The 12179-nt window shown below is 42.5% G+C and overlaps 1 protein-coding gene across 4 annotated transcripts in view; it reads left to right on the top strand.

The window, feature by feature from the left end:
* The window catches only part of Lyst (lysosomal trafficking regulator), a 200316-nt gene extending 189003 nt beyond the window's left edge, over nt 1–11313 (top strand). For all 4 annotated transcript variants that reach the window (XM_008847035.3, XM_029570379.1, XM_029570378.1 and 1 more), the window contains 5 exons: nt 585–724; nt 1004–1101; nt 7811–7967; nt 8571–8642; nt 9463–11313. In XM_008847035.3, coding sequence (XP_008845257.1) covers nt 585–724; nt 1004–1101; nt 7811–7967; nt 8571–8642; nt 9463–9601 — 606 coding nt within the window. In that variant the 3' untranslated portion in view covers nt 9602–11313. The remainder of the gene's footprint in view (nt 1–584; nt 725–1003; nt 1102–7810; nt 7968–8570; nt 8643–9462) is intronic.
* The last annotated feature ends 866 nt before the right edge of the window (nt 11314–12179 follow it).

Genomic DNA, 12179 nt, shown 5'->3' with positions numbered 1-12179 from the left:
TAATGTATTATATTTGAGGAGGAAGCATGGAAATTTACATCATGCTAATTAGTAGAGGTGATAATACCATTGGAATCCGCCCAATGACTTTATAGACATACATGGGCGCCAAGGATCCCAGCGCAACCAGTTATGACTAGTAGTGATCAGATACATACAGATTAGAGATGCAAGCAACAACATCTCAGTGTTAGTAGTAAAAAAAATAAAAATAAAAAGCAGTTTAGTTGTTAAAATTGAGCTATTTAATTTTTTAATTCTTTATTACTTTATCCTTTAAAAAAGTTGAATAGGAGGCCAGGCATGGTGGTGCATGCCTTTAGTCCCAGCACTTGGGAGCCAGAGGCAGGTGGATCTCTGTGAGTTCATGGCCAGCCTGGTCTACATAGTGAGTTCCAGGCCACCTGGGGCTACAGGGAGACCCTGTCTCAAAAAAGACAAAAAAAAAAAAAAAGTTGACTAGGTAGGATTGACAAATGATCAAAGAACGCCAGAATAACTTGATTTTTTAATTTTGAGATGCTACTCTGGGTTATCTTGTATATGGTTTTCATCTCCCATTTTACTTAATACCCAAATTCCAGCCCTCAGAGATAGAAATGGAGACTCAGATGCATCTCTACGGACATACAGAAGAGATAACCAGCTTGTGTGTCTGCAAGCCATACAGTGTGATGATAAGTGTGAGCAGAGACGGGACTTGCATCGTGTGGGACCTCAACAGGTACAGAACATGTGCCCACCCATATGTGACTGCTTACATGTTACAGATCTTCCTATATATATAATAGATACACTAAAATCATGTCAGTACCATGTAAGTTTAAGCATAAGATGCATGCTTAAAGATAGTAGGGGTACCGCTGTCCTCTTACCAAAGTCAGAGTATCTGACGGAAAATATTAATGCCTTATGACTAATAGTTATATATACTGCGGAAATAAAGACTAAGAGAATGTAACCCTATATGTGATCATGTATGCAAATTCATGTTATGTTTTAGGCTATGCTATGTACAAAGTCTGGCAGGACACAAAAGCCCTGTGACAGCTGTCTCTGCCAGTGAGACGTCAGGTGACATTGCCACTGTGTGTGATTCAGGTGAGTGATCCCCAGCTGCAGCCCAGCACTGCAGAGCTACTGCCTCAGTAGGGCTTCTCCAAGCTCCCTCCAGATGGGAGTACAACCCAGGAAATAGTGCTGCCCACAGTGGGTGAATCTTCCCACCTCAGTTAACCTAGTGAGGTGATCCTCCACAAGCATGCCCAGAGCCCATCTCCCAAGTGATTCTAACCCAAGAAAATATGATGCACTTTTATCGATGGTTCATGGGTTGGGCAGTACCCACCAAGATAGAAAGGCACTCCTGAGCTGAGCAGGGGAGGTGGGCCATGCAGGCAGAAGGCTGAAGAAAGCAGAGTGGACTTCCTTGCCATAGGACTCAGAGTGACTGCACTCTTTGTGATTGGTGGCTGTGAATCTCTTCTCTTGAAAATTGCCTCATTTCCAAGTTTACTTAAGTTATATGGCACCTAGCACAAGTAGCTCCTTCTGGTCTGGTCTGCTGGAGCCTAGGGCCACCCCCAGGTTTTAGTGAATATTCCCAACTAAACAGAAGACTGCAGTAGATGACCAAGGTTGAGTATGTCTGTCAGTTCCCGAGAGAGAACAATAGCATAAAAATGCTAAATGGAAGCCAGGCGTGGTAGTGCATGCCCTTAATCCCAGCACATTGGGAGGCAGAGTCAGGTGGATCTTTGTGAGTTCTAGGCCAGCCTGGTCTACATATCAAGTTCCAGGACAGCTAGGGCTACAGGGAGACCCTGTCTCAAAAAGACAAAAGAAAAAAAAGCTAAATGGAGATATAATTTGCTTTAAAATTTTAAACTATGACAAAGATATATCTCCTAATCAAAGATCATATTTTATTTTTTTCATTCATATAAGTTTAAAATGTGATGCATCCAGCATCTATTAAAAAACTCATGAATTTTCTGTTAGCATTTCTATTTTTAAGGTTCTTCAAACTGAAAGAATCTTTTGGAAAAAATGTTTGCCATTTTCTATTCATTCAGTGTAGAGTATCTTTGACACATCTCTAGTACCTGGGCCTCTGTTCTTTGCTTACATTTTTGTACTGTTTGTTTGGTATTTTATCTTATTAAAGTTATTTTATTTCATTTTACTTTATTTTTTTCTATTTTTATTTATTAAATTTATTTTTATTTTATTTCATTTTTATTAATTGGTTGGGTGTTTTTTTGAGACAAGGTTTCACTCTAACCCAGGCTGAACTTGGACTCATAGTGATTGTTCTGTCTCAGCCACTTGCGTACTAGGATTACAAGTGTGCTCCACCATGCCACAATTCAAGCCTAGTGACTGAACGAGTCCATGACCACAAATGTCCAGGCTCAGTAATTCATTGGAATGCCCCTCGGAGCTCAGTAAAACACCGTGGAAGCTGAGTATTCCTCTGTGTTTCGAATACCTTATATACTAGCCTGAAGGGAACTTTATATGACAGTTTTAGTGCACCTGCAGCCCATCACATGAGGTCATGTATGGAATTTTCTAGTTGTGATGTCATGTGGACACCCAGGAAGTTCCCTCCTTACAGCATTTCCCATTGAGAATGCTCAACTTGCCACCTCAGCTTATGATAAAGATAGAGGTGAACAGCCAGATGATGAATGGAAAGGGGTCAGGCACTGAGCACATGAGTCTCTGTCCTCCTGGGCTGAAGACTGGATGTGGTTGCACCACCCTCTAGCACAGGGTGGAGTTCTTCAACCCAGAGGTACCCCTAACTGTCATGTAAGGGTTTTACGGAGGCTCATGGCATAGGCATGGTTGGTGACACTACAGTTTCAGCCTCTCTTTCTCCATGGATATCTGAAAGTTCCCAATCTCTAATCGTTTGGATTTTTTTCTGGTGACCAACCCTGATCCTAAAGCCATCAAGCCCCGCCAGGAATCATCTCCTGAGTGTGCAGAAGGCAGGAGATTCCAGAGGTTTTAGGAGCTCTGTGCTACCAAATGCTTATAATACAGATATCTCTTAGGGTTTTGTTCTTGATGTTGTTTTACAAGACATTAATTCATTGTTTTATAGTTTGTTTGTAAACAGGGTCTCCCTAAGTAGCCCAGGCTGGCCTCAAACTCATGACAATCCCCCTGCCTCGCTTGGCTGGACAAGTGCTAGTTAATTTCAGGCATTCCCCACCATGCCCAGCCAGTTATTTATTTTTGTAGTCAAGAAAGTAATAGCCTTAGTCATGTTTATAGATTTCCAGTGTCAAAAGTGTTTCTGTCTCAGTGCATCTTAAAATCATGTCATGAAAACATTGTTATTTCCTAATGACCAAAGCTAAGAGAAACCTTTGTCTTTGGTCATGTAAGGGAACAGATAATGGACAAGTTTGCTCATTGCTTTTCCTTGATTTTCGCATTAGCAGTTTTCACTGTGTCACACCGAGGGACACTGGATAAATAATGTAATGATTATTTATAAAAAGTTCTCTGCTTTCTTGTTTTAGAACTATTTGAAAGTTAGGTCTTATCCCACAGGAGCTGAATTTGGGAGAGTTAATTACTTCCCTACAGCCAGTAGTGACTTAGATCTGTGATATGATATCAGCTGGTCAGATGGAATGAGACATAAAATTGCTTTCGCCACAGGTACAAGCTTGCTTAATGGGTTATTCAGATGTCCCTGAATAGTGAGCAGAACCAGAGAGGGATAGATAGAGCTTCACTCCTGATTTGAGCAAAATGCCTTCTCATCATTTTCAAGACCCCCTTGAAACGTGTATTAAAAGAGTCATTAAAAGCACTAGATACAGAAAATGTAATTTTTAAAATTACATTTTTTAAGAGAGAGTAACATTTAGTTACTCAGACTAGACCCCTGTTTTCTCACAGGCCAAGAAGGGAAGAAAGCCTTAAAATACAGCCTACCAAAAATCTTGACTGTTTAGTGGATACCATCTAAGTAGGCTTGAAACCAAAATTTAAAATGTATATGCATATTAATGTGTGAATATCAAATCTTCCCAAAAGTCGCACTGGCAGCTTTGTTCCTCATCACAGTTCTTCACATTATGGGATGTGACTTACAACAATAAGATGTGAAATTAATTAAATTATGAAAATATTGTAACAGGTTATTTCTGCCTTTAACCATTCTATTGCTAGACCAAAATGCACATCATGGAATGAGGGTAAGATATGCATGGCCTGGTCCTCTGTTAGAGTGGCATTGTGAACTTAATGAATAGTCTGAGACTCAGGGCCAACCAGGTGGTTCTCCAGTTTATTATAATTCCCACAACAATGTGTGAGACTAGGGTTGCTTTTTTAGAACACCCAAGCTTGTGACTTTCAGTTGGTGCATTATGTTTTACATGAAAGTAATCTGATATGGAGTAACAGTCTCTTACGTTGCCACATAGAGTGAATTTTGTTTTGTGGTATCTCAAGATGCTGGGCAAGATGCTTTGCTAATAAGCAGCACACAGCATGTTAGGGCATCAGGTCCATATTCATGTTTTTCATTTTGAAAGGTTAAGCCATGAAGTAGCTATGGACTAAAAACAAAATGGTGATTCTCAGGACTGGAGAGATGACTCGGGTTAAGAGGACAGTCTGAGGTCGGGCCTTTAGTGGTGTACGCCTTTAGTCCCAGCACTTGGGAGGCAGAGGCAGTGGATCTCTAATGGTTAAAGGCAGCCTGATCTACATAGTGAGTTCCAGGACAGCTGGGGCTATAGGGAGACCCTGTCTCAAAAAAACCAAAAAAAAGACAGTCTGATATGCATAGCAAGCTCAAGAGCTACATAGTAAGACCCTGTCTCAAACAGACAAACAAACAAACAAAAAAAAAAAACAAGTATGTACTGCTCTTGCATAGCACCCAAGTTCCCAGTTCTGTTATCAGCACCCCATCAGGTGGCTCACAGCTGCCTGTAGCTCCAGCTCCAAGGAACCCAATGCCTCTGACCTTTATGGGCACTGCACTCAAATGCACACACATAATTTTTAAAAATTTTTTAATCTTAAAAAAAAAAAGTTATTCTTGGGGGCCGGAGAGATGGCTCAGCAGTTAAAAGCACTGTCTGCACTTACAGAGGACTGGGTTTGGTTCCCAGCATGCACAGCTGTAACTCTAGTTCCAGGGGCTCCAGTGACCTCTTCTGGCCTCTATGGCCACTGCATGACACAGGTGCACTTACCTACATGCAGGTAAAACACTCATATACATAAAATAAAAATAAATAAACGTGATTCTCCTTTAGCTTACTGTTCTTGTGTCTGGTGTTACATCTAGGTGACATCTCCCAATCCATGTTCTACTGTTCGAAGTCATAATAACACTAGGGAGAAAGCAAGAGTGTCCTTACCATAAACTCTGACCTTTGAGACACTTCTTAAACATGCAGCTCAGTGGCATTAATTACATTAACAGTGTTATATAGCCATCAGTACTCTTTCAAATATTTTTCCATTAACCCAAAAGTGAAAAATAAAAAGCAAGTCTGCATAGTCACTGAGTCAGATGACCCACTCCTCGTCCCCACCCTCTGGGCTACTGCGGGTTACCTACAGTCTGTGTTCTCTCCCTTATGGATCTACCTATGCTAGCTCTCTTACAGCAGAGAATCATACAGTATTTGTCTTTTTGTGTCTGTCTTGTGTCACTTAGTGTGGTGTTTTCAAAGCCCATCCATGTTGTGTTCAGGTGTCAGGACTTCTTTTTATGGTGAACAGTACTACACATAACAGTGTACACGTATGTGTACACATACCACATCTCTTTGTCTATCTTCTGTTGAGGACATTTGGGTTGCTTCCATCTTTTGACTATTTAGAGTAATGCTTTAAGCCCCACCCCAGGCATTTTGGCCTGTGATATTTGGTTTTCTAACATGTCTTTATCGGGGAGAGGGGCTGTATCTGCCACGGTACTCATGTGGAGGTCAAAGACAACCTTGGGTGTCAGTCCTTGTCTTCCACCTTGTTTGTGACAGTATCTCTTTGTTCACTGCTGTAGTACAACAGGCTGGCTGAGCCACAAGCTTCGGAGGATCCTCCTGTCTCCACCTCTTATTTTAGGTGTAATCCCATAGGACACTGGGATTATAGACACAAGCTGCAGCATCTGGCTTTCAGTGTCTTAGATTCATTTCCTGTCACTGTGATAAAATACTCTGGTAAAAACAACTTAAGGGAGAAAAGGTTTGCCTCACAATTCCAGGTTGCAGTCCATCCTTGAAAGAGGTCATGGCAGCAGAAGCTTGAGGCAGCAGGTCAGATTACCATAGTCAGCCCCAGGAACAGGGAATTCATGCATGCAGAGCCAGTGCCCCATTCATTGCCTTCTCTATTTACACAGCCCTCAAAGAGTGACCTGTCCACAGTTAAGATAGGTCTTCCCACTTCAAATAACTTCCTCACGGACATTCTCAGAGGCTAAGCTTAATCTAGATACTCCCTCACAGGTGTACTGGTCTGCCTCCTAGGCATCAAGTTGACAGGTACTACTAACCATCACACAATTCTGGAGATCTGAACTCGGGTCCTTATGCTTGCATGGCAAGCACTTCCCACTGAGCTGTCTCCCAGGCCCTTACTCTGTCTTTAAAAGAAAAACTCAGTTTAGTATGATATCTTGATAAGATTCCATATTAGGTATTCTGAGGAATACGGGTTTTTTGTTTTGTTTTGTTTTTTCTTTTTAAGAATTAGTTTTTAACTCATACCATTTTTACTGCAACATTTTTTTTCTCTTTAAAAGTCACCTAAGACACTTTGGATTTTCAGGTACAGTCCTGATACACAGCTCAAGCTAACCTAGAACTCACTGTCCTCTCGCCTCACCTTCCAGGTGCTTAGATCACAGTGTGTGCCACCATGCCTGGCTTAAGTCACTTCGGGAGGGTGTGCTCATGCGTCAGCATGTGTGGAGGCCAGAGCCTGGTTTCCGGTGTCTTTTTCTATTTCTCTCCCTCATGTTTGAGGAGGGTCTCACTGAACAGATCTCACTATTTCTTCTAGACTCACTGGCCAGCAAGTCCTGGCAATTTGCCTATGTGTACCTACCCAGCATGTGCACACCACCACAGCAGCTTTTACATGGGCTCTGGGGACCTGAACTCAAGGCAGCATGTTTACACAGCAAGCACTTTACCAACTGAGCCATCTCCCCAGCCTCCTTAAGTCATTTTTTTTCTATTCTTTTTTTTTTTTTGAGACAGGATCTCTCCATAACCCAGCTGATCCTCCCTAAACCAGGCTGGCCTCCATCTCATAGAGATCTGCCTGCCTCCCAAGTTCAGGGATTAAGGGCAAGCACCACTGTACCTGGCTCTAAGTCACTTCTTACTGATGGGTTTCACAGAATATTTTTCTCTCATTTTTAGAAACTAGTGTTCTAGGTGCTTTAAAATATAACTGAGATTTTTTTCTGAGCCTCATGGTGAGTTCGAGGCCAGCCTAGTCTACATACTGAGTTCCAGGTCAGCTGGAGCCACATAATGAGACCTTGTCTCAGAAGAGAGAAAAAGAAAAGTCAGTTCATATACAGAAATGTAATTTACAAGGACTCCTGGTCCATTTCCTTCATTGCTCTAGAGCTAGATTGCATTCTACTTTGTCACAGTCTGTACAGAGGACAGTGTGGCAATTACAGTTGTCAGTCATGGCTCTATGAACTTCACTGAGCAAGTAGGGTGGCCCTTAGGGATGCCGAGGGGCCCAGGTGTGGGACGCTGAGACACTCTGGTGATCTGTGGGACAATCTGTGTTTCAGCTGGCGGAGGCAGTGACCTGAGACTCTGGACAGTGAATGGGGACCTCGTTGGACATGTCCACTGCAGAGAGATCATTTGCTCTGTGGCTTTCTCCAACCAACCTGAGGGAGTGTCCGTCAATGTCATTGCTGGGGGACTGGAAAATGGCGTTGTACGGTAAGAGAGAGTCTATCTTGTTCAATAGTGATCACTGCCATTTGAGAACTTTGTTTTCAATATCTGGGCATACTAATACTTAGTATTTAGAGATTTAAATTCACTTTTATGTATAGTCATTATTTCTGTTGCATTTCTTTTTTCTTTTTTTCATCATGTGGATTCCAATGATTGAAAAAGATTATCACGCTTAGAGGAAAGCTCCCTTACTTGTTAAACCATCTCTTGAGCTCCACCATTTTTTTTCTTTTTTTTTTTTTTTTTTTTTTATCTTTTTGAGACAGGTTTCCCCTATTGCCCCAGCAGGCCTGGAACTCGCTGTGTAGACCAGGTGGGCCTTGAATGCACAAAGATCCTCCTGCCTCTGCCTCCCAGGTGCTGGGACTAAAGGCATGCACCACCACACCGGGCTCCTGTTGTATTTCTAAATAATAAAGGTAATGCAGTTTTGATGACTCGGTTAACTCTAAAAGATGAGCCATATGATTATATACAAAGTTCATTGCTCCACCTCACCTTCTGTGAGCTTCCCAGAGTGCATCTGTGTTTCAATGAATGCAGTCTTAGTTTGCATAATTGGATAATGACTTCTCTTCCTTCTAGATTGTGGAGCACCTGGGATTTGAAGCCTGTGAGAGAAATTACATTTCCCAAGTCAAATAAGCCTATTGTAAGGTAAGATCTGCCCCTCCTTTATTCTTCATATACAACTGTGATTATATTTTTGTTAAAGAAATATTAAAGCATACAGACCCAAAAAAATACATGCTAAGACTTAAAAAGCATGGCCACATGTCAGGAAGTTTCTGGAACCATAGAAACTGTTCTTTCTGAATCCACATTTGCAAAGACTGTCATGTGACGACTGCCACAAGGGTGTGCTTGACTAGGACAAACCCAGTCACCCTTGACTTGGCTTACAAATGTGACTTTAAAATTCAACCAGTAGTTGCTGGGCATCGTGGTGCATGCCTTTCATCCCAGCACTCGGGAGGCAGAGGCAGGCAGATCTCTGTGAGTTCAAGGCCAGGCTGCTCTACATAGTGAGTTCCAGGACAGCTGGGGCTCCAGGGAGACCAAAAAAAAACAAAAAAAAAAAAAAAAAAAAAAGAAATTCAACCAGTAGTTAAGAGATTTGAATTATACTTCATTCAAATACACTTATTTTGATTGTGCTATTAATTGGTGTTAAATTGTTTTACCTTTTTCTTTTTCAAATAAACAAAATATATCTTTAAAATAAATGCCATTTCATTTTTAAGGATAAAATATACTACTATATTTTTGAGCTCTAGGGTTCCAGTTTTATTCTGTGTTATCTGACAAAAAGCTCCAAGCCCCGTCAGGAGCGCCACTGCCCTAGAACCAACACCGCTGGGTTGTTGGCAGTCTTCATTTTTGTCTCCAAGTAGAGACAACCAGGGCTTTGGCTTCACAATCAGTGCACTAAGCAGTTTTAAGGACTGCGGTGTACAAACGGGTTTGCTCTTTACAGCCTCACGTTCTCTTGTGACGGCCACCACCTGTACACAGCCAACAGCGAAGGCACGGTGATTGCCTGGTGTCGGAAGGACCAGCAGCGCATGAAGCAGCCCATGTTCTACTCCTTCCTCAGCAGCTATGCGGCGGGGTGAGCAGAGGAACAGCCTCGCAGAGCACCGCAGCACCACACTGGAGGCCTTGGCTTCAGCCCTTTGGAAACGGATGACTGAGCAGACACCCGGTAACAACAGTGCCGTTCCCTGCACACACTTTACAGCCTCCTGGGTCCCAGAGAAAAGCCCTGCCTGCCCTCCTTCAAGTGATGATGTGGACGGCTGGGTCAGCATACCAGCCACCAAGCTTCAAGTCTCATGGGGCAAAATACAGTCAAAATCTTAGTGCTATTTCCCAAGAAGGTATTCTGAAGAAAAGTTTAGTGTTCCTCTTTTCCTTCAAAAGAAAGTGAAGCATTTAAATTGACAAATTGTTTATGTAAAGTACTAAAAATTATATCCTAAAAGTTTCTGCCCTGGTGTATCCCACACATATACCCCCCCAAAAGGAAAGAACATTTCAGGACTCAATAATTGCTTCCTTTAAGAAGCAAATTATTCAGTAGGTGCTCTGCACCAAATACTTCATGGAAAATCTGAGTACTACAATTGAACATCTACTGCGTCCCAACATAAGGCAGTTTTTGTCAGTTGCCTTCTCAGCTCAAAGGAGAACTAGAATGTTCTGACAGCCATAAGGAAGAATGCAGGTACTTGTGATCTCATACACATCCTGTTTGTTCACGGAGATTTTGATTAAGATCCACAACACTAGATACTGAATATCCTTGGTTGAGAGACTAATGTTTAAGCATAATGGTAAAATTCTAGTGTCTGCCATTGCAATGCTGTCTTAGGAAACACTGAATAGAATTTGCACTAGAAAACTCTGCTTGGTGTTAACAGAGGCAAAACAGCTCAGCCAGTCCACAGGGAGAGTGCTATACCCTGAAACAGCTGTGAAAGTGAAGGCAGCTTGTGGGTGCGGACAGAAGGCAGAGCTACGCCTTCTTTCTAGGAAACCTGTTTCACTCATTCCTGCTACCCTGAAAATCCTAGGGACAGTGGGAAAGCTCAGCGTGAGCCATCACATACACAAGGAAAGCTCTGGAATTGTCTCTGCTGCACAGGGACAGCTGGATTTTAACTTGAGGTGCTTCTTCAGGGGCTTAGAGATCTGTCACCTCGGATTGAAGCATGTACTGCTGCCTCACTGCATCAGTCATGGAGATTAGTTCACAGTGTTTACAGAGCACTTTCGTAACTTCCAGACTGTCTAAACATTCTGCTGAAAACTATAAAATGCAATTCCAGCCTTTCTGCTCTGGGGACAGGAACAGGGAGAGCTGGAGCCTCACAGGCTCTTGACCTGACCTTGGCATCTTTAGATCGAGTTGACATGGGCCACATGTTACTCCTGGGGTCCACTTGAGGCAAAGATAACTTACTTCTACTCACATTGAAGTGACCAGCTTTGTCTGGCTTCCAGTTTTTACTGAGAACTTCCAGTTAGTCTCCTAGGATAGGGATGCTATGCAGTCTTGTTTTTTAAGGGCCGAATTTCATCATTTATCTGAAGAGAAAATATGCAAACTATTTGGTCTTGTTAAGAGTGCAATATTCTATTTTTATGTAAAAATGAAAATTAATTGGGATTATTTATTGAGCATGAAACCCAGTATGTATATGTTGGAAACACTTCCTAACATGCATGTTGTAGCAAACATTCCTGTAAACCATCACATGCTCTATTATCTTTGTATACACTGCCACTTCAGTTTGGAAATAAATTTCATAAAAGTAGATTTAAACACGTCTCTTGTGTGGCTTCAATATTATGGCCAGATCTTCATTTATGGCTATTGTGACACAAGGTGCGGTGTCCACAAGTCTCACTAACAATCCCGTGCAGGCTGTGCTGGGCCTAGTCCTTTCAAACCACTGAGCCTCATCAAGGAATAAAACCAACAGCCAAGCCAGACAAGCTGCTACCCCCAAAGATGCCTGGTACACTGATGGCACAAGCAAGCTCCAGGCAGGAATGGGTGGCTGCAGTGATGCAGAGGTGCACAGAACCCATGTAGCCACAGAAAGAAGGAAAGGGTAGCCAGAGGCTGAGTTAGGAGCACTGTGAGTAGCTGTAGCTCATGAGGTGCACATGTGACAATCTGCACTACAGTTGGGGTGTACTCAGAAGCATCACTTTTTTTAGTGTGTGTTTTGCCTGCATGTATGTGCACCCATGCATGCAGTGCCCACAGAGACTAGAAGATGGCTTCTGATCCCCTGGAATTGGAGTTCAATACAGTTGTTAGCCACCATGTGGGTGCTGGGAACCAAACCAGGTCTTCTGCAAGAGCAGCCAGTGCTCTTAACCAACCTCTGAGCCACCTCTCCAGCCTCAGAGACATGATTTTATGGATGCTTTGGTGGAAGAACTGGCAGGTGCTAATGGGGACAACTGGGAACAACATATGCAGAAGGAAGCAGAGCATTCAACAGGAATCACAGTAGTTTTCCACCTGGCAGTCCATAGTCCATGAGTCTTCACAGAAGCCAAGAACTCCAATATTTTGCATACTATCCAAACATGAGGCCTTTTCTCAATTACAGTCATAGTAGATGGATGCCATGGTGGTGTAAGTAAATACTCTACCTGTCCTGTACAGGATTGGCA

The sequence above is a fragment of the Nannospalax galili genome, unplaced genomic scaffold (assembly GCF_000622305.1).
Source record: "Nannospalax galili isolate Female #2095 unplaced genomic scaffold, S.galili_v1.0 scaffold1463, whole genome shotgun sequence".
Classification (NCBI taxonomy): domain Eukaryota; kingdom Metazoa; phylum Chordata; class Mammalia; order Rodentia; family Spalacidae; genus Nannospalax; species Nannospalax galili.
The sequence above is the reverse complement of the archived record's forward strand: the minus strand, read 5'-3'. Positions and strand labels throughout refer to the sequence as shown.